Raw genomic sequence first — 22,132 nt, 5'->3', positions numbered from 1 at the left:
ACTACTACCAACTACTACTAATACTACTTCTATTTACTACTTACTACTACTACTACTAGTACTTACTATTACTATTACTACTAATGACTACTTACTACTCCTCACTACTACTATTTACTGCTTATTAGTACTAATACTTACAATTACTATTACTAACTACTATTATTTATTACTAACTACTACTTACTATTTACTACTACTACTTAATCCTACTGTTGCTACTACTATTACTATTTGCTACTATTACTTACTATTTACTATTACTACTACTTACTATTTATTACCACTACTAACTACTACTTACTACTAGTAGAACTATTTACTACTACTAACTACTATTTACTACTATTGCTACTGCTACTACTTAAGACTACTGCTACAACTACTATTATTTACTACTACTACTACTACTACTACTATCTATTTACTATCACTACTACTACTTCTAACCTCCTTTATAAACTATGAGGTCACAAGCTAGGCAAGACATAAAGTTTGAATAGGATACAGCTTTATATCTTGCCCAGCATCTGGCACAGATGTATGCAGTAAGTGCTCAATAAATGTTTGTTGAATAAATGTTCACTTGTTGAATGAATGAATGAATTTAACTAAAAATGTTCATTACAAGTTTCACTCATTAACTCTCAAGCCTCAGGAAGTACCTTCTCTATTATTCCGAGTTTAGAGACTCTTGTCTAAAGGCTTGCATTTAAGGGCGAGGGAGGGCAAGGTGGTCCAAGCCTCTGTATGTCTCTATTCACTCCACTCTGTGGGCCCATGCCTCCATGATGCAAATGTTTTTGGTACCATGAGGTCTGATTGGATAAGTTTCTTGGAGACCATCTCAGAGTAGGAGGATTGGCATTTCTAGATCTCTGTTGGACACAAGGACATATTCCTAATTTTACCTCATGTTTGTATAGCATTTTGCCTAATCATTGTTTTCAAGTGCTTAGGTCTTTAAGTATTGATCTGGAGCTGGAAGGGACCTTAAAGGTCATCTAGTCCATCTTATAGATGAGGAAACTAAAAACCATGGAGGCTAAGTGACTTGTAACCTCAAATGCAAACTGCTTTGCTTGGTATTTAAAAGCTATTTTAACCTGGCTCCTTCTTACTTTCCAGCCTTCTTCCACCCTCCCCTTCTCTAAGACCATATGATCACCTATGCTGGCCTATTGCAATTCCACAAAGGTAACGCTCTCCCATCTCTGTGTATACCCTGGTGGTCCCTTATGCCTAGATTGTCTGACTGCCTGATTGATCACTGACTGACCAAGGTCACGTGGGTAGATGAGTATCAGAAAGGTTTAAGCAACTAGATAGCTTATATGGAGAATGGAGTCAAGACTCAATTGGGTCTTTTAACCCTTGGCTATATCACCCTGCTTTTCCTAGTCTCAGGACTTGGCTATATCATTTGAGCACTCTGGGTGTTAGACTACTCAAAGCATTTTATCGTCAGTAAAAAAAGAGGGTCAATCAGTGGATCTCTTTATTTTCTTTTATAACTAATAATTCTATGATGCTGTGATTCTATAAAACCATATAATGCCTTTCCTGAGTTATGGATATTGGTCAGTGAGGTTGTAGAGAAGTTCTGCCTTCTCTCTATTGTCCTGTCTAGCCTAAGTAGTGATCTATGCTTTCTTTGATCTTCTTTTTCCCTCCCATTCTCCATGACAGGAGCTCCCTCTGCTGGGACATCTGGACCAGGGGTAGGAGTGGGAATGGTTCAAGGCAGTTGCTGAGGAGGAGTGGGGTGTGGCATTTCCACCATGGTTAGCTGCAGTCTCTTCCTCATCCTTTCCCTTTTTCCTTGGTGGGCCTTCCCAATACCTAGCATATTAGGTATGGCGGCCTCCAGGCTAGGTCAGTCATGAAGGAGACAGTTTGACAGCCTTGCCCTTGGAGGTATGGGAAGCCCAAACAGTTGGGAACTAGAGTTGGAAGATGTACCTGAGTTCCTACTGCAGGTGAGAAAAAGCTTTTCTATATTCCTAACTTACTTGATTGGTTTCCATGGTGACTGTTGATACAAGGGGGAATAACGTTTGACATCCTTTGCACTTTAGAAATCTGTTCTATTCATTTCCTTTGATAAGTAAGATTGGTTTTATTACTACTTTAACCCCTGAACCTGGATTACTGGACTGGCCTAGCTAATGCAGGGCCCAGGATACTTCATCTTTTTCCTCCCCACTCAAAAAAAATTCCTTTATACTCCTGTCTTTACATGTCCATTCCCAGACTCAGCTTTAGAGCACCAAACACTATTATGCTCACACACCATGCTTTTGTATTCATCTGTCTAGGACATAATTCTCTGCATTTCATCAGATAGTTGAATGCTGGCTTCTGAAGAGCTGATACTTGGCTAAAGAAAGGACCTGCTCAGCAGAATGGACAACCTGGGTTGATAGTGACCAGAGGGGCAAAATTAGCAATAAAAAAAAAAGTTATAACATACCAAATAGAAATCTGACTAAAGCTCTGATTCACTTCAGTGTTACTGAAATTGTTGCTTCTATAGGGAATTTAGTGTAAGATCTGTCTAATACCTAACACATTTTTAGCTGCTTAAAAGTTAATAACAAATTGGAAATATTGGTACATGGGCTATGAATAATCCTGAGTAAAAACTGACCTTGTATGTTCTGGGATACATTTATATTCCAAAATAGTCCTGCCTGAATATGTGGTTTATGCTAATAATTAGAAGCACCTATTATGATAACAGGAGGTTTACTTGTCTCTACTCATTCAAAAAACAAAACAAAAGACAAAGTATGAACCAAAACAAAATTATAGTTTTATATCATACAATTAATAATTCTTATTTTTATCATAAGATTTATTATATTTATTTATATTATACAATGAATATATCGTGGCTGGGTCTGTACCAAACAGTGTACTTGGATGAAAAGTTAAAAAAAAAAATCAGGTGAGCTGTTCAGTTATGTCTGACTCTTTTTGACCCCATGGACTATCACAGCATGGCAATACTGTCTATGGGGTTTTGTTGGCAGAGACACTAAAATGGTTTGCCATTTCCTTCTCCACCCATTTTACGAATGAGGAACCTAGATAAACCTAGGTAAGTGACTTGCCCAGGGTCATGGGGCCAGTAAGTGTCTGAGGTCAGATTTTAACTCAGATCTTCCTGACTCTAGGCCCAGCACTTTATTCACTAAGGCACCTAGCTGCCTCTACGGTTAACTTTGCTGTTAAATAGTAATTGGGAAGCACAGTGCTAGGTCTGGAGTCAAGAAGACCTGGGTTAAAATCTTACCTCAGACGCTGCCCACGTGACCCTGGGCAAGTCATTTAATTTCTGCCTACCTCAGTTTCTTCAACTGTAAAATGGGGAAAATAATAATTTCACCTACCTCATAGAGTTGTTGTGAAGATCAAATGAGATAATACTTGTAAAGTATTAAAGTGCTTGGCAGACAGTAGGCACTTAATAAATGCTTGTTCCTTTCTTCCCTGTTGTTGTTTATAGGATGACTACTATCTCATAGTGGTAATAATGGTAATTCTGAATCCCTAGTGGATAGCACAATGACAGAAACATAATTTAACCTTACATTTGTTTGTATGTTGATTGGCTATTTTACTGAATGGACTAATTTGACTTTGTTTTTGGCGTTATGTAGATATGATCTATTTTAGGACAAATTTTCAGCCGAATATAAAATAAAGTGGGAAATCTGGTTGACTTAATTAGCAGGCTCCTTTTACTGAGTGTAGATGGTCAATCCAAATTTGCTTAGTGTCTGAAGTGATTTTTTTCAGCCTGTTACTAAGCTGAGTCATCTGTAATTGTAATAGGGTTAGGATCTCTCCACCTCTCTTCCCTCCCATTCATATATGGATTAAAAAGCACTTAATCTGAGGCCAGAGCAGTCTAAATATATCTAAGTTATAAATAAGTCAGAGTTTTATGCTTAAAATTCAAGTGTAAGAAGAAACAATAGGCCAAGAGATGAGTTCCTGGTTAGGAGACAGCTTAACAGCTATGGAAACAGAGTTTCTGGAAGCCTGGGTTTTGATGGTGTGTGTTAAATTGAGGGTTTTTTAGGAAAAGACTAAAGCCATCAAGGGATAAATAAACTTCTAGTGTAGGAATGGTCATAGGAACCTTAGAGGTCATCTAATTGAACCCCCTAATTTTAAAGAAAAGAACAAACTACTATTACTACCACTACTACTATTTTTTTTTAGGTAGTTGGGGTTAAGTGACTTGCCCAGGGTCACACAGCTAGTAAGTGTCAAGTGTTTGGTCTGAGGTGGGATTTGAACCCAGGTACTCCTGACTTCAGGGCCGGTGCTGTATCCACTGCGCCACCTAGCTGCCACATACTACTACTATTACTACCACTACTACTACTACCACACCACCATCACCACCACCATGTAGGTGGCAAGCAGATAGAGCACAGGACTCCAATGAGACTTGAGTTCCAATCCTGCTTCAGAAACTTACTATTTGTATGACATGGGCAAGTCACTTGTATTGCCTCACTTTGCTCATCTGTAAAATGGGGATAATAATAGCACCTACTCCCCAAGGTTGTTATGAGGATAAAATGATATAATATTTGTAAAACACTCTGTAAACTTGGAAGCTCTTTATCAATGTTAGCTGCTGCTGTTGTTATTACTAAAACTGGCTCAGAGAGATGACCTGAATTGCACAGTCACATAAAGATTTTGTAGCTGAGCCACCAAGACTGTAACCCAAGTTTCCTAGCTTCATATCAACACTGCCTATATTTTCTGTTAATTTTTAATGCCTCCTAATCATCTCTTCATTTTCCTCTGACTAAGCCAACCATGCATTTATGTGTACATATATCAATGTATATATACAGGAGGGACATGTGGCATAGTGGATAGAGAGCCAGTCTTGAAGTCAAGAAGCTCTGGATTTAAATCTCACTTCTGACTCATGCAGGCTTTCTGACTCTAAGCAAATCAATTTCTCTCTCAGCTCTCAGGGCATCTCCCAAAGATGAAAATTTCCGAGGCCCTACAGTAGTTGCCAATCTGCATGGATGGTGGGGGGTTCCTTATTGAGTGCTCCCTACAGAAAAGATCACAGGTCCAGTGTCCCCTTTCCCCAAATATGAATGTGTTGATTATTCATACTAAATGAGCATGTATATGTCCCGTATTTATTTATCTATATATAGAGATATATTTTTGCACACAATGAACATAAAAGCACAATATGTGTATAAAAAGAGAAGAAAGACAATTATTCCCTCTCCCCATCTCCCCACTGGTAAATGGAGTAACATTGGAATAATCTCATTTGCCTGGGAATAGTTGTTGTGATAAATGATTCCAAGTAATGTGCTGAGCCATCAGCGTCCAATAGCCATTTATCATCTTGAATACATGCAGGCAAATGAGATTATTATTACAATAAACTGCAACTACCTATGGTTTGTCCTCTGTGTGCCTAACTCTCAGCCTCTGATCTGCCCAGGAAACTTAATATGAAAAACCAAAATAAGAGCCAGGACATTTTCCTTTCAATAACTCATTGAGTGTAATCTTTCTTAATTTTTTTTTGTTAAAGAAAATTAAGTCTGGAAGATAAGCTGTTGGCATACCCTCTGAAAAATAGAAACTTAAAAATTGAAAGTCACAGTGAATAAGAAATGATGAACAGGCAGACTTCAGAAAAACCTGGAAAGGCTTGTATGGACTGATGCTGAGTAAAGTGAGCAGAACCAGGAAAACGTTGTGCACAGTAACAGCCACATTGTGCAATGACTAATTTTGATAGACTTAGCCCTTCTCAGCAATGCAAGGAGCTAAGACTTCTCCAAAGGTCCCATGATGGAAAATGCTATCCGCATCCAAAGAAAAAACTATGGAGTTTGAATGCAGATCAAAGCATACTATTTGCTATTTTTTTCTTCTGTTGTGTTTTGTTTCCTCTTTTTGGTGGTTCCTTTTATTGGTTCTAATTTTTACTTACAACATCACTAATGTGAAAATATGTTTAATAGGAATGTATATGTATAGCCTATCTCAGATTGCACACCATCTTGAGGAGGGAGGTGGGGAGGGAGAGGGAGAAAAATTTAAAACTCAGAAGCTTATGGAAGTGATTGTTGATAAATCAAAATAAATTAAGTAAAAAAAAGAAAGTCATAGTGCATCTGATACAAGAGAGGATGGTGGCAGGAACAGTTGTATTACAGTGAAGATGGGAGCATAGGATGAAGAATGAGACATGGCATCTCTCCTCTCCACTCTTGGTCCAATTTTATATTCTTGAGCCACTGAATTCCCAGGCCCTCTGTCATTTAGTAGCCTGGCACCTAGCCCTCCTCAGCTCTAGACTACCAAAAGGTGGCAAATTCCTTGTACATTTGGTCTTCATGCCCTAAAACTAGAACAAATCAATAAAGGAAGCTGCCTCTGACCCACCATATAATTTTTATCATCTTTCTCTCCCTCTCTCCCAACAGAGAGAGAGAATCATTTTTAGTTATGTCTGACTCTTTGTGACTCCTTTTGGGGTTTTCTTGGCAAAGATACAGAGTAGTTTGCCATTTCCTTATCAAGTTCCTTTTACAGATGAGGAAACTGAGACAAACAAGGATAAATGACTTGCCCAGTGTTCCCCAGCTAGTAAGTGTCTGAGGCTGAATTTGAATTCAGGTCTCCCTGACTCCCCTATCCTGGGACTCTGTGTTACTAAAATAGATCCCTTGTTGTTCCTACATTTGAGTTGAACTGTGTTGGCCAGGGCATATTAGGATGAGATGGGCACTCCCCCTTCTTTGCAAATGTCCCTGGTTTCAGTGATCGAAGTAATGCATGATACGGCCATGGCTTATTCTTACCAAGTTCTAACCATCTGTGAACCACAAAGCTTCATGTATCTGGAATTGGTTATACCATGGATGTGGTTCTTTACAAGAGCCTTAATGACCTAAGAACCATCTTCCATATTTATCTTGTCAGTTAAGGGCATATTTCTTCATGGAGCTGAGGCCAGAGCATGGATCAAATAATTTATTTTGCCACTATATAGCTCTTCCCCTTCTTCTCCTTCCCCTTGGTCATCCCCTTTCTGAAGGTAATAGATCTCAAGAAGGGGGGAGGGATGATACTAAAATTAAACTCCTGCAAGGTCTCATCTGCATTTAAGACTCAAGTCTCCATGATGGGGAGCCTTCACAAGATAGAACAGAATTGATCCAGGGGACATGTTTTCAAAGGACTGGCAGTCCCCATCCCCTACTGTACACCTATATATTGAGTCCCTTTGTATTTGCTGGTGTGTTATTAACCCACAGACAAATATGTGGGCTTATGCCCACACAACAGATGCCTGGCAGGGAAGGGGTCATGGGAACAGATCTTTTTCTAGATACCGTAATAATGACCAGAGGGATGGTGAGTCTTGATCAAAAAGCTTGGGGATGAGTGGATGAGAAGGAAAAAAATGGGTGCAGCAGCAGGGGAGCTGTTTGGAAAAAACAACAACAACAAAAAAAAGAAGCTTTGTTTGCCTTTGCCTGAGACATTTCTGTAGTTGATTAGTGTGGGGAGGTGTGAGAATGGGTGATTGAGGCTGCTGTCTCTGACTGATGCAGGGTAGTCTGTTCTGACCTTTCTCTCTAGCTGGGCATAATTTCTAATTTAATTTGTTTTCCTATGACTTGTATGTTAGTGCTCAATAGCTGAATTTTTTTGCTTGCTAGTTTTAAAAAGAAGCCTCAAGTTTTTTTTTTCTTCTACTTATTTCATCAATGAGGTAGCAAACTCACCAAAGTGACTGATCCCCTCTCTGATACTGTGCATCACAGTATAGATAGAATTAGAGCTGGCAGGGATTTTAAAGCTCATCTAGTCTAGCAATGTCAAACGGGGGGGGCACTAAACCAAGATTCCTGTGGGCAGCATGTTGATTTAGAAAACCATGTATTAACATTATCTATGTTCTATTGTATTTTTATTTGTTTTGTTAAATAATTCAAATGATTAAATAAATTTAAATAAACTAAACAAATTTGTTAAATGATATTTTGTTGAATAAATAAATAATTTTGTTAAATAAATCACATTTTGATCTGGTTCTGGCCATACTTGGGAGTGTTGCAGTTGATATCTCTGATGGTCCAACCTTATCATTTTACAGGCGAGGGAATTGTGGCTGAGAAAGCCCAAGGTCATACAGGGAGTAAGTATGGGCTAGGGAACTCATGGGGAACTCATTAATGGAAGTATCAGTATTAAAATGGTGAAACATAAGGACTGAGAGAGGCCTGGAAGCAATATCCACAGGGATAACTCAGAGAAGGATGATTTCTACAAAGCAAGATGGGCAAATTCTCACAGTTATCAAATCACAAGGCAGTTTCCAGGACAAAGTGAGTCCCATAAGTCCTTTCCCAGCCCTTATAAGATTGCACTCTAGAGAACTATTGTCTTACCACTGGACTTCAATGACATTGGAAGAGAGAGTGAGGTGGATGACTTTGTGTAACTGCCTCACTTAAAGTCAACTGGCAAGTCAACATGTCACCCGTGATGTTGTTGGTCCTCTTAGAAAATGAAGGACAAACAACAACAAAAACAATGTCTAATTGACGCTGGCTGGAGTTGGAGTAAAAAAATCGAATTCAGTAAACATTTATTAAGAGCCTACTATATGCCAAGCACTATGCTAAGCACCGGGAATACAAAAAGAAGAAAAAACAACTCCTGCCCTCAGTGGAGTTTAAAAAAAGATGTGTTGAAATACTGCCTATGGTACGTAGTATTATAAGACTCATGGACAAGTCAGCGTCTTTGCAACTGTTTCCTTATCTATAAAAAAGCATTAATAATACTTGTATCACTTCACAAAGTTGTGAGACTGATAGATATTTCATGTACATAAAGTGTTTTCCAAATGTAAAAGTGCTCTAGAAATGTCAGTTATTAATTCTGGTAATTAATTGAATGTCCCCAAAAGACAGTGCCATTTTAAGTTATTATGAAAGCTTAAAGACATTTGGGGGCAGTCTTTTGGATCCCCTATCAACAGGTGGACACAGTGCCACAATGCAGATTTTCATGAAGACTTTGACAGGGAAGACCATCACCCTTGAGGTTGAATCATTCGATACTATTGAAAATATCTAGGCCAAGATACAAGATAAGGAAGGCATTCCCCCTGATCAACAAAGACTGATTTTTGCAGGCAAGCAACTGGAAAATGGACGAACTTTGTCTGACTACAACAGTCAGAAGGAGTCTACCCTTCATCTTGTTCTGAGGCTTTGTGGTGGTGCCAAGAAGAGAAAGAAGTCTTATACCTCTCCCAAAAAGAACAAGCATAAGAGAAAGAAGGTTAAGCTTGCAGTTCTGAAGTTCTATAAGGTTGATGAGAATGGCAAGATTAACCGCCTTCGACAAGAGTGCCCTTCTGATGAATGTGGTGCTGGGGTCTTTATGGCTAGCCATTTTGACAGACATTATTGTGGCTAGTGTTGTTTAACCTACTGCTTCAACAAACCAGAAGACAAGTAAATGTATATGTGTTAATAAAAAATAATCAACTAAAAAAAAAAGACATTTAGAGGCAACTTAAATTTTTTCTTTTAGAAATCACAAAATTAGAAAGCATGTTAACACACATCTAGAGAACTGTGTTCAGTTCTAGGCACCAAGGACATTGCTGACTTGGACATGTCCAGAGGAAAGTGATTTGTATGGAAAGAGGTCTGGAAACCATGTATATAGAGGATGGTTGAGGCAAAAGTCTGGGAAAAAAGAAGACAGCGAGGGAGAGGGGTGGGTGAGGTACACAGTAGCTGCTGGGAAGGTCTGTCAAGAGGCAAATGAACAATAATAATAATAATAATAACAGCAGCAGTAGTAACCATAACAATACTAGCAATAGGTACTTTCTCTCTTCTTAACCCTTTACAATCTAGCTATTGACCTTATTATTCCTCTGAAACTGCTCTCTCCAAAATTATTAGTGATCTTTTAATCGCTAAATCCAATAACCTCTTCTCAATACTCATTCTCTTCAATCTCTCCTCAATCTCTCTTTAACACTATTGATCACCCTCTTCTTGATACTCTCTTCTCTCTAGGTTTTTGAGACACCCTTTCTCCTGATTTTTGTCCCACCTACCGACCCCTCTCTCTCAGGCTCCTTTGCTGGAACCTCATTCAGATCATGCCCTCTAATTTAGTTCCCTTTCTCTTCTTCTATACTAATTCACTCGTTGATCTTATCAGCTCCTGTGGATTTTTAACTCCTGTCTCTGCCGACAATTCTCAAATCTACCAATCCTGACCCAATCTCTCTGCTGACCTCCAATCTTGCATCTACAGCTGCTTTTTAGGCATCTTAAACTGGATGTCCAGTAAATATCTTAAACTAAACATATCTAAAACATAACTCATTATCTTTCCTCCTACATCCTACTGCTTGCCTATCTTCCTTATTACTGTAGAAGGTAATACTAATTTCCCAGTGTCTCAGGCTGGCAAACTAGAGTTATCCACAACTCCTCACTCTCTCACCTCTCCCCCTCATCTCCAATCTGTTACCAAGGCCTCTGCTGATTTGATGTTTGCAACATCTCTTGAATAAGCTCCTTTTTCTCCCCTGATACTGCTACCCCTCTCATACAGGCCCTTCCCACCTCAGCCTGGACAACTCTAACAGCCTTCTGGTGAATCTACCTGCCTCAAGTCTTTCCCCACTCCAAACTATTCTCTGTTCAGCCAATAAAGTGATTTTCCTAAAGTGCAGGTCCAACCACATTACCCCCTTTTTCTCAATAAACTCTGGTAGCTCTGTTTCATCTCTAGGATCAAATACACAATCCTCTACTTGGTGTTCAAAGCCTAGCTCTCTCCTATATTTCCAGTCTTCTTACACCTTTCTACCCACCAGGTAATCTTCAATCCAATGATACTGGCCTCCTGGCTATTCCATCAACAAGACACTCCATCTCTTGGCTCCAGGCATTTTTTGGGCTGCCCAGTCCCCATTTATAGAAAGCTGTCTCTCCTTGTCTCTGCCTATTGGCTTTGCTGGTTTCCTTTAAATTCCAACAAAAACCCCATCTTCTACTGAAAACCTTTCCCAACCCCTCTTAATTCTAGAGCCTTTCCCCTGTTAATTATTTCCTGTATATATCCTGTATATAGCTTGTTTGTATTTATCTGCTTGTTGTCTCCTCCATTAGATTGTGAGCTCCTTGAGAGCAAGGACTGTCTTTTAACTTATTTGTATCTCTAGAGCTTAGCACAGTACCTGGCACATAGTAAGCCCTTGTAATAATTAATAATTACATTGTAATTGTAATAATACAATAATAGATGTTTATTGAATGACTGATTCATAATAACTAGCATTTATACATAATGTCTCAAATGTCTCAGTTTGTTTTAATAGCTTAAAGTTTTATAAAGCACTTTTACTTGTATTATCTTACTAAATTTTTTTTCTTGCATTGTTTTTACTAGCAATGGGATTAAGTAACTTGCCCAGGGTCACACAACTAGGAAGTATCAAGTGTCTGAGGCCAGATTTGAACTGGTCTTCCTGACTTCAAGTCCATAGCCCTATCTACCGAGTCACTTAGCTGCCTAAGGTTGTTCAGGTTTACATGGGTAGTAAATAGCAGGACTGGGATTTGAACCCCGATTTTCTAACTCCGGATCCCGTGCTTTTATCATAGCACCCTGCAGGTTGAGACAGATTTTGGTTCAGTTTTAGGAAGAATTTTTTAACAATTAGAATTCTTAAAAAAATAAAAGAAATAGATTGCTTTGTGAAATGAGTGAGTTCCCTGTCACTGAAAGTGTTCAAATAGAAGAAGATGGTTCTTTGTCAGGGATTTTGAAGAATGAGTTTCTGCAATGGATGGGAGGTGAGAGTAGGTGAACTCTGAAGTCTCTTTTGACTCCCAGTGTCTGTTATTCTCAAGGAATTTGGGGTCAGCAACACTGTGGGATCTGATAGTCACATCAGACACACTTTGGCATGAAGATTGACTGAGGCTTAGCTCCATCAGGCCTCTACAGACTTTGGAGTAGCTTCTGCCTTTCTCAAATGGCTGAATGTGACAAAGCTGGACTGTTCCAGACCTCATTCTCTACCCCTGTATGCAGCATTTCCCTGTGGGCAGCTAAGAAAGCAGGTTGACAGTGCAGAAGTAGAGTCATAAATGCCATCCAAGACACAATTCAGGGTGTGTGTATAGAGGGGACTTGAAGGGAGGGCATCCTGTTTGCCTCAGTTTCCTCATATGTAAAATGAGTACAATAATAGCACCTGCCTCCCAGGGTTGTTATGGGGATCAAATGAGATAATACTTGCAAAGCACAGCACAGTGCCTGGTGCAAAGTAGGTACTCAATAAATGTTTATTTTTCTTCTTATTATTTATCCCTCTCTGCTGGAAATAGATTTATATTATAGTCAATAAAATGAAATGGGGCTCCTTGTTAACTTTTTGCTAAGAGGGGTCTTCAGAATTTGCATTTCCACTATTAGGATGGGCCAGGACCTGAGGAGGTTTAAAGTAGTTGGGGAGGGGAATCAATAATGCTTTTATATAATTATACTTTTGGGGGTGGGGCTTAACTTGCAATTTCATTGGTTTCAGGAGCTCCTGGTGAGGAACTTCATCAGCTAGTTCAGATGGCACATGCTCTTTGGTTTTGGGAGATGCCTGGGGCCACGGAGAAATTAAGTGACTTGTCCAGGGTTACAGAGCCTAGATGTCTCAGAGGCAGGACTTGACTTCAGGTCTTCCTGAATCTGAGACCAGCTCTGTTACCCCCTACCTTATCCTGCCTCTCTTCTTTGCCCACTGGCAAATAAGGAGTTTGTACACTTACTGGGGGAATTTCACAGGATTTAGAAATCATCTAGTCCATTCCTAACATTTTGTAGAAAAGGAAACTGAGGCCCAGAGGTCTAATGGCCTGTTGGAAGTCACCCAGGTAGTAAATGAAAGATCTGGCCTTGGAATCCAGAGCTTTTGACCCACCATCCTGTGCCCATTTCCCTTTCCTATGCTACAGGAGAGGGAAGAATGAGAAACAGACAAAGCAACCCCATTGATGTCAGTGTGATTCTTACCGAAACATTTTCCTGATTGGTTTTATTACTCCAGGTCCATCAAGATGTATCCAGATATTGTACAGTGTTTCTTTCAGTGGGTTGGTGAATTCTACTCTAACAACCATGTCTGAACCAACTACTTTTTGTCCTTGAACCTAAGGATCAAAGGGAAGAAAAATGCAACTTATCAGTATCAAACAACATCTCCTTTAATTACTGTTTTTTTTCATTTTAAAGATTTGGTGCAACTACTTTTGGGCAGAAGAATCTTAAGGAGGAGAGAGTAATTTGTCACTGTGACTGATGGATGCACATCAAGAAGATAAAAAATACCATTCAGTATGGTGCTTCTTTTCCTGAAAACAAAAACAAAAACAACAACAACAACATAACTCACTCCCCCTCCCAAAAAACAACAACAACAACAAATTCTATACAGCTAATTAGAGCGAGGGATAATTGCTAAGGGCACTGGATGTTCATTGTCAGCAGGAGGTAGAAATGCACTCATTGAGGTGTCAGGTTTCATAGGTGAGAGCCACCAGGTGAACCCCTTTCCTAGGGAGATTCTTAGATTTCCTGCCAGGTAGCCTGTGTTTCAGAGTTCCTTTGGCAGAACAAAGCTGGGCCAGGTGTTGGATGCCAGAAGTGGAGGACAGTCTCCACACGGTTTTGCACCTGCCTTGAAGATTCCAGAACACAGTTGAAATCAGCATGGCTGAACAGGAGGATATCCCAGCTGATCTGACCACAAGCAACACAGAAATAAAAAATGGGCAGAAAGGTGTTTGTATTTTGACTAATTAGATTTTAACCTATTAAAGCCTCCTCTTTTTTTTCTCCCCTCCCCTCCCTTTCTCTTCCCTCTTTCCTCCTCTCCTCTTCCTTCCATTTCCTTCCTCTGTCCTTCCCTTTCCTTCTCTCTTTTCTTCTTCCTCCTCTTCACCATAATTCTTTGCTATTGTTGAAATTAGAAGTTAGTGTTCAAAGAGCTAATGCCACCAGAGTTAAAAAAAATTTTTATATCAGTCAGCAATTACGGGATTTATTTTTTTGGCTGGGGCTGTAAGATCTAAAACAACTATTTTAGGTATCTTGACCCCCATCTCCTTTCCCCTTCAGGTGCATTGACAGATTGTTTTAGCCTCATATAGAAAGTCTAATGGTACAAAGTCACCCTCTTTTATTCCATATTTGGGTTGTACGGTCTGTTTTTGGACCTCTGTTTGAAGCCTTTAAAGTTTGGTAGAATCTGTCTGAGCTTTGCTTTCACTGGCTTAGCCTTAGAGACCCCAGGGTCATCTACACATCACAATGAAACATCTGAGTAGAATTTTCCTGTGGAGAGATGTTGTAATTAACCTTAGAAAGAAAAACTAATTGTGAAAAGCCAGGCCAAGTTCAGCAACATCAGCTTTGAATGGGAAATTTATTATGTTTTTCTCCCTTTCATCACGAAAGAAAAATCAGTTTAGGCATCTAAATGTTGTGTTTTGAATTTAGCTGTGGGATGGATGCAATAAAAAGACATATCACAGTATATGGTATTTATGAAGCACTGAAAACACTAAATTATTGCCATACTAGTTGGGGCAAAAATGTTGATTTTTCATCTTAGTTTCTAAGGGGTCTTCCACAGCTTTCCACTTAGTTACACTCAGTCCTCTTGCAGGGCAAGGCATTTTTGTGTTTCTGAATTCTTGCCCTCATAAAACCTTGAATGAAGGGACCCTTTGGCTCATCCAGTGAAGGTTGTATGAAGAAAAGTCTTTTATGTGCATCTACTTTAGAAATGCTTCCAAATGGTCATGTACAGTGACGGTGTCAGTTTTCATATTTGAGAAATCACTGGTTTCCGATTTTTTTTCAATATTACATTTAAAATGTTTCTCCTTTTTTAAAAAAAAATAAAAGAAACATTATTTGGCACTTTTCCAGCTTAAATATAATTCACCAATATTCATATATTGATTTCTTGTCTATGACATTTAATTTGGCCAGTTGGGCAAGGCCAGTGTTTTGTTTCAATAGAAAACTCCAATAATTTGCTGTCTTGGAAAGTCTCTATTGTGACTATAGGCTTTTCTAAAGAAAATTCTTTCCAAAAATTCCTTTCATTTAGTGCATGCTTTAAAAAAAAACAAACAAAAAAAACCCTTTACTGTAAAGGGAAGCTGAAAGTGAGAGCTCAGTTAAAAGAAAAATATTTTGAGGAAAAATGAGTGGTTTTAATTGTATATAGTATTTATGTCATTAAGGCAGGGGAGGAGAGAAATAATAGTTTTTATTTTGATTGAAATCAGTCAGGATTAGCACTATATATGTACATGTGATACACATACATACCTACATATGTATCTCACTGGTAATTAATTACCCATCCTACCATCCTGTATCCTTTTCCTTGACCTGTGATTGTAACCAATTATAGACAATTACTTGCTGGGAAAATATAACCAGGAATTTCACATATATTCTGACAGTGGAAGAGCAAAGATATTAGCATCTGTTTACAAGGAAGGTTACATGTATTTCCTGGAAGACACTGAAGAATGGCTTCCTGTATTATCTTCTTTATTTATTACCAAATAAGGTCAATGATCACGAGCTAAACTTCAGTTAAATTCTCAAAGAAACAGAGCTGAACTCTTCCTACCAATCTTTTTCACTTGATAAAGAAACAGATTCCTGTGTAATATATCAGAGTAAGTTGCCAGGCACCCTGAGAGTGTTCAACATATATTAATTGATGATAATGGCATTTTTTTTTTCATTTAGGGCAAAGGGGGCTATCATTCATTAAAATTGTGTCAGAAAAAACAATGATCTGAACTTGCTGGGATATGGCAGAAAACAGTGATTTGGGACTTATTGGTAATTTTTTCCATGCTTCTTTGGAAGACTTTTATAATGAATCAGATAGCACTGAATCTATGAGTTAATGTAAATTAAATCTAGGGAATAGTTCTGTCACCAGTGGCATACCACTTTTTTCCTATTCTCTAAAGTATACTGTTCTATCATCCTCTTGATGGGAAAAAATGGAAGTGAAATGTGCATTCTGTAATAGTAGGGCTTTCTCATAAACCCAAGTCTTTCTACAAATATGCATTCAGGGAATGAGTTGTTTATTACCGTAGTAAATATTTTTGTGGACAAAATCATCCATGATTCACCAGATGTGCATGGAATGGAAAGCCTGCCAAACGTGGTGAATTATGCCTCCCAGACAGGCACCCATCTGGGAATAAGGGCATTATGCAGAAGAGCCACTCTAAGGGGGAACAGGCTTCAAAATTCAGCAGAATCTATTAATATGGAAGTTTTAAAAAGGGAAGAACAGTGCTTTCTCCAATCACTTCTATAACATTTAATCCAGTGTTTATAGCATTATAGAATTAGAGGTAGAAGGGATAATAGATTCAGAGGTCATTGAGTCTGTTCTCCCTCATTTTGTGGATGAGGAAAACCTTAGGCCCAGAGAAGTGACTTGCCCAAGGTCACACAGTTAGTAGGTGTCCAAGGCAGGATTCAAACCTAGGACTTCCTGACTCCATTGTTTCATCTGTTTGGCTTTTGTGGGGAAGGGGTGAACAAAGAGGTGAAAGGAAAGGCGATCAAATATCATTTGCTACTAGAGAAAAGAGTGAACTGAGGAGCCACACATTAAAAAAAGAAAGAATAGAAACCACCAAAACATTTACATATACACTGTCGTACTATATATGCCAAATGTAAAATTAATGGGGGGCTGGACTACAGGACCTCTAAAGTCCATTTTAACTTCAGATGTGTGGGACTAGGAGTCTACAAAAACAGAACGGTCTACTATCAGCAACTGGATTTAAAAGAAAAGAAAAGGCAAATTCTGATATTGTATGTATACACACACATATAGGTACATGTGTGCATCAAATGAGATAATATATGCAAAATACTTTGCAAACTTAAAGCTCTAATACCAGCTTAAATGCTAGCTATTATTAATATTATTATAGTTATGGTTGTTATTTTTAGTATCGCTAAAGCTCCTTCCACCTAAACCTTTTGATAATTCTGCAATTTAAACACCATTTTTCAGAAAAATGACTATTGCCTGAAGTATTCCTGTCTAGGATCTAGGTGCCAATTATTAGCTGTCACTAACCTGAGCAATCTCCTGGCACCCATTAGTGTAGGATGCCTGCTGGGCATCTGATGGTGCCTTTATCATTGGGCACCCCAGTGCCTTTATCAGTCTTGGGCTTTTGCTTACAGGTGAGGTGCCACTGGCTGTGGCCTTGAGTGTTGCCAAGAGCCCTCCATCTCCTAGCTCTGGGCATTCTCTCTGGCTGTTCCCCATGCCTGGAATGCTCTCCTTCCTCCACTCTAACTACTGACCTCCCTGGCTTGTTTTACATCCCCTCAAAAATCCCACCTTCTACAGGAAACCTTCCCCAACCCCTCTTAATTCTAGTGCCTATCCTTCATTAATTACTTCCTATTCATCTTGTATAGAGCTTGCTTTATATCTATCTATCTATATACATATATACACATATCTATAGATAGATATAGATATGTCTGCATGTTGTCTCCCCCGTTAGATTGTAAGTTCCTTGAGGGCAGGGACTGTCTTTTGCCTCTTTTTGTATCCCCAATACTTAGTACAGTGACTAGTTAAGCACATAGTAGGTGTTTAACCAATGTTGATTGATCAATGAACTGAATTGATCAATGAATTCATCCATAAACCAATGTTGATTGGTTTATATTCTAAGCTAAGGCATATGGGAAAGCAGCTGTTCCCATACACCCCCTCTCCCACAGCTGCTGCTGCCTTCACTGTTCCTAGGAACTATCAATGGTGTTGTGGAGGGTGGTGTGAAAAGAAACCTCCCTCCACTCCCCAATTTGAGGGAATTGGCCATAAATCTGCACCACGATTTTTTGGTAGTAACTGGAAGCCACAGACTCTGAAGGTTGAAACAGCAGATTGGCAAGGATATAAAGGTCTGAGACAAACCAGCCTACTTGTGTACCTTGTTAGGAACTAGAGGTTGATGATGTTAAAAACGTTTTAGGTAGAGCACAGTTGGGGAATTTACCTGAGGGTGGGGAGAATAATTCATTTATGTATGCTGTTCTTCCCCTGATTTATTCTGAATAATTAATAGAGTTAGCTGCATTTCTGCATCCATCACATCTTTAGTTACTTTCCTATAAGTACATTTATAACCAGAGATACATTTATATCTCCAGCTATAGCTACATATTTATATCTGGAGAAATGTCTGTGTGACTATATATAGGGCTGTTTATTTCTTTCAAAGAACAGAAGATTCTGGCTCAGGTTTTAGAGCAATAAGGAACACACACACACACACACACACACACACACAGCTCACTTGTTATTGATACCCAGTTGGCGTCAGTGAATGGCCAGCTTTTCAAAGAACTAGGGCATGTACTGGTCTTGCCCATCTTTGGAATTGCTGGAACTGACCTGGAGGTTCACTGTGGGGATATGCAGCACAGTTGATTTCTGCATGGCAAGAACCTTGTTGGTCTCATTGATCCGAGCGGAGACGAAGAAATGAAGTGAGGCCTGTTCCAGCAGCTGGCCCATGTACTCACCAGCTTTGATTTGCACCTCCTCGTTTGTAACTGGCCAGGAGGAAAAGCAAACACGTGAAAGAATGAAGCCAGAAAGAGGGCCTGTTGCTTTCTCAACTTAATCCAGCTTTCCAATAACAATATAACAGGCTGGGATTGCAACAGGGGCAGAGACAAAGAGAAGGGAAAGTCAGCTGGGAGCAGTGTGTATTTGTTGTGGTGGTTCTCAGGGAAATGACTAAAGGATGGTAACTTGTAAAGGCTCACTGGATTATGTCAAATGACAATCACGATACAATTATTCTTTTTATTTCCCCTAAAAGGATGGCCTTCCGGCAATCTTCAGTGAGGAAGGCTTTTAATGAATAGTGCTTTGCACATAGAAGATACTTAATATAAGGTAGAAAGGAAGAGAAAGAAAGGAAGGAAAGGAAGGAAGGAGGAAAGGAAGAAAGAAAGAGAAAGAAAGAAAAAGAAAAGAAAGGAAAGGAATTTATTAAACACTTACTTTGGTCCAGGCAACTTTTTTGTTGAATTGCTGAACTGAAAGTGACTTTAATTAGTGGACTTCAGATACCCTCCATGGCATAGTGTGGAATATTGGGGTGTAAAGGAAAGCAGAAGGAGACCTAGGTTGGTATACCTTTCTAGGAATAAAAAATATCTCATACAGACTGAAGCTGTGGTTGGGGTGGCCCTCTACAAAATAATAAGACAGGTGAAGATTCTCTTTGGTGGTTCCTGGTTTCTCTGTCCTCTGCCTCCCTGTCATCAACTAAGAACTGAGTGTTTTATGTTGATCCCAGTCTTTCTTTCCACAGAGGAAATAATTTTATAAAATGAACCCTAAGATATTAATGACTATGTCCTATTCAGGGATAGGACAATATTTAGCCAGTCTCTTATGGTTTTTAGGAATCCATGCTAAGCCATTGGGAGGGAGATATTTTGGGATATATGGAACTGCCAACAACCTTCAAATTAAACCGTGTAGGCAACTGCTTATTTCACCTGTCTGATCATAAGTAACTGAACTATATTCTGTTACATTGTTTTTTCTCTTTCTCACTTTCTTTCCCATTCTCAAGTCCCAAGCTCCTAGAGAATATTAGGTAAAGAGGATACCTCATGCCTATAAAAACACTCCTGTGGAGAACCCACTCTACAAAACCTTTAGCCTGTCAGTGCTGAGTTACTCAGGCCAGACTTTGACCTATGGCAAACCTGCAGGCAGAGTACAAGAAGGCAATTGATTCACTCATTCTTCCCCAATCATTTCCCTGCTCATCACTCTGCCTCTTCCACAGATCCTTCACTGTGCTCCTCAATGAAAATTATTGAAGGAAAGAAATCCCCTGACTGGTAGTTTGAGCTCTAGCAAATCACTCATTTTAGCTGTATTGAGCATTGTATTGGGTAATGACTTTGGGATTCTGAATTGTAGGAAGGCCCAAGGACAGACCTTGTCCTTGACAGACTGGTCAAGTAAAGTGACCAGTGGAGGTGGGAGATGGGTGGAGGAGAAAAATAAAGAACAGCTCACAAACTGCAGAGCACGGGAATTTCTAGGCTAGATGTCATGAGCCCTCCTCGGGGCAGGGGCAGGGGCAGGGGCAAACCTAGGGGATGAGCCAGAGGAAACAACACTTGGCCCTAGAGAGACCATAGAAGATTTCTGTCTTGGAAGAGCAACTCAAACTTGCAGTTTCTTCATAATTGAGGACACACCCCTACCACTGTCTGCATCTCTGGTCCTGAACCACCATACAAACCTTCAGAGTTCCAGGCTAAAGGGGAAACTAATAATCATAATCATAACAATAATCACAATAGCTAATATTTATATAGTGCTTACTATGTGCCATTCATTGTGCTAAGAACTTTACAATTATTATTACCTCATTTGATCCTCACCACTATCCTGGGAGGTAGGTGCTATTATTATCCCCATTTTACAGACGAGGAAACAGAAGAAAACAAAGGTTAAGTGACTTGCCCAGAATCACACAGCTAGTTAATGTCTGAGGCTGGATTTGAACTCAGCTTTTCCTAACTCCTGGCCTGGAACTCTATACCCAGCTTCTTCGTTCTGCTATGCAGTAGCCTTGACTCCATTCTGAGCCCTCTAAGGATATGGTCCTTAGAGGTCTTTACCTCCTGGTGTGGTCCCCAGGCTCTGGATTTCCTTCTAGCTCTGCCCTTGCCTTAATCATGCTTACTCCTAGGCTCCCTTATCAGTTTTCCAACTAAGACACCTCCAAAACCAAGAGTGGTGAATGGAGTCCAGGTTCCAGGCATTCAGCCCCTAAACTATACTCCAAGCTGGCCCATTATCAAGGAAGCTGATAAACCAGACTGCTGGCTGATGAAATGGGAAAATGAAAGGATCTACAGAAGAGATATCTTGCCTAGGGCTAGCTCCAGTCATAATAATAATGATAAAAATTCTCCTAGTTTTCCTAATGTGGGACTGTTTGGCAATATTTCAAGCTTTGGGGATATTCCTGGTTTCCTGTTATCTTCAATAATCTGAGGGTCAAGACCTTTTCACCCCTTGAGTGGCAGGTAAAGGGTCACCTAAATTGCAGGACTAAAGAACCTGGGTTCAGTTTCAGAGCCCAGGAGAACAGTATTCCTGAAATAGCATGTTATGTAACTGCTGTATTTTGCTACTGAACAAGAAATTGTTCCAGATAAAGTTTATTAATCATGGCAAGAGAAAGAGTAATAGAACTCCACTGTACTATTGGTAGAGCTGGGTTGCTGCCAATATCATTTACTGTGCCTGGGGAAAGCCAGGGGAGACACAGACCTGAGCTGCCTTACCTCCTTTCCCCAAAGTAAAGAAAACTAAATATAGCCAAGTTGAAATGATAGCACCTTTGAAGGCACTGGAAGGTTTAAGTTATTCAGATCCTCCAAGCTGATTCCAGCCCACACATTCCCTTTAATCATCAATCTGGAAAGCATGCATTCAATTCCAGTTGGGAAACTTATTTCAACAGATTGAAAAATACCTGTCTTTGACCTGCTCGTTTAAATTCTAGTGTTAAGATACCTTTCCCAACCTGGTATTGGCATCTTGTATGTAATACTCTTCAAGTTTTTTTTTTTAATCAATGACTGGGATGATGACAGAAATCGCATCTATCAAATTTGGGGGTGACGTTACTCTGGGAGGGAGAGCTAATGTGCTGAACAACAGAATCAGGACATAAAATCTTGACAGGCTAGAACAATCTGCTGAGTCTAAAGAGATGAGATTTAATAGGGATAAATGTTAAGTCCTATAATTGGATGACAAAATAACTATACAGGCAGAAGATGGAGAAGATGTGACTAGACAACAGTTTATATGAAAAAGACTTTCTTTCTCTTTCTTTCTTTCTTTCTTTCTTTCTTTCTTTCTTTCTTTCTTTCT

At 39.4% G+C, this 22,132-nt stretch overlaps 1 protein-coding gene and 1 pseudogene across 1 annotated transcript in view; one reads left to right on the top strand and one right to left on the bottom strand.

Annotated features, from left to right (window-relative positions):
- Positions 1–22,132, bottom strand: part of F13A1 (coagulation factor XIII A chain) — a 156,118-nt gene that overhangs the window by 2,851 nt on the left and 131,135 nt on the right. The window contains exons 9-11 of the mRNA XM_027868322.1: positions 20,255–20,330; positions 18,602–18,830; positions 13,135–13,271 (exon numbers count right to left, since the gene is read on the bottom strand). Coding sequence (XP_027724123.1) covers positions 13,135–13,271; positions 18,602–18,830; positions 20,255–20,330 — 442 coding nt within the window. The remainder of the gene's footprint in view (positions 1–13,134; positions 13,272–18,601; positions 18,831–20,254; positions 20,331–22,132) is intronic.
- Positions 9,085–9,552, top strand: LOC114029217 (annotated as a pseudogene).

This window comes from Vombatus ursinus, unplaced genomic scaffold, assembly GCF_900497805.2.
Source record: "Vombatus ursinus unplaced genomic scaffold, bare-nosed wombat genome assembly UNPS02000577.1, whole genome shotgun sequence".
NCBI lineage: Eukaryota > Metazoa > Chordata > Mammalia > Diprotodontia > Vombatidae > Vombatus > Vombatus ursinus.
This window is presented reverse-complemented; position numbering and strand designations above follow the sequence as displayed.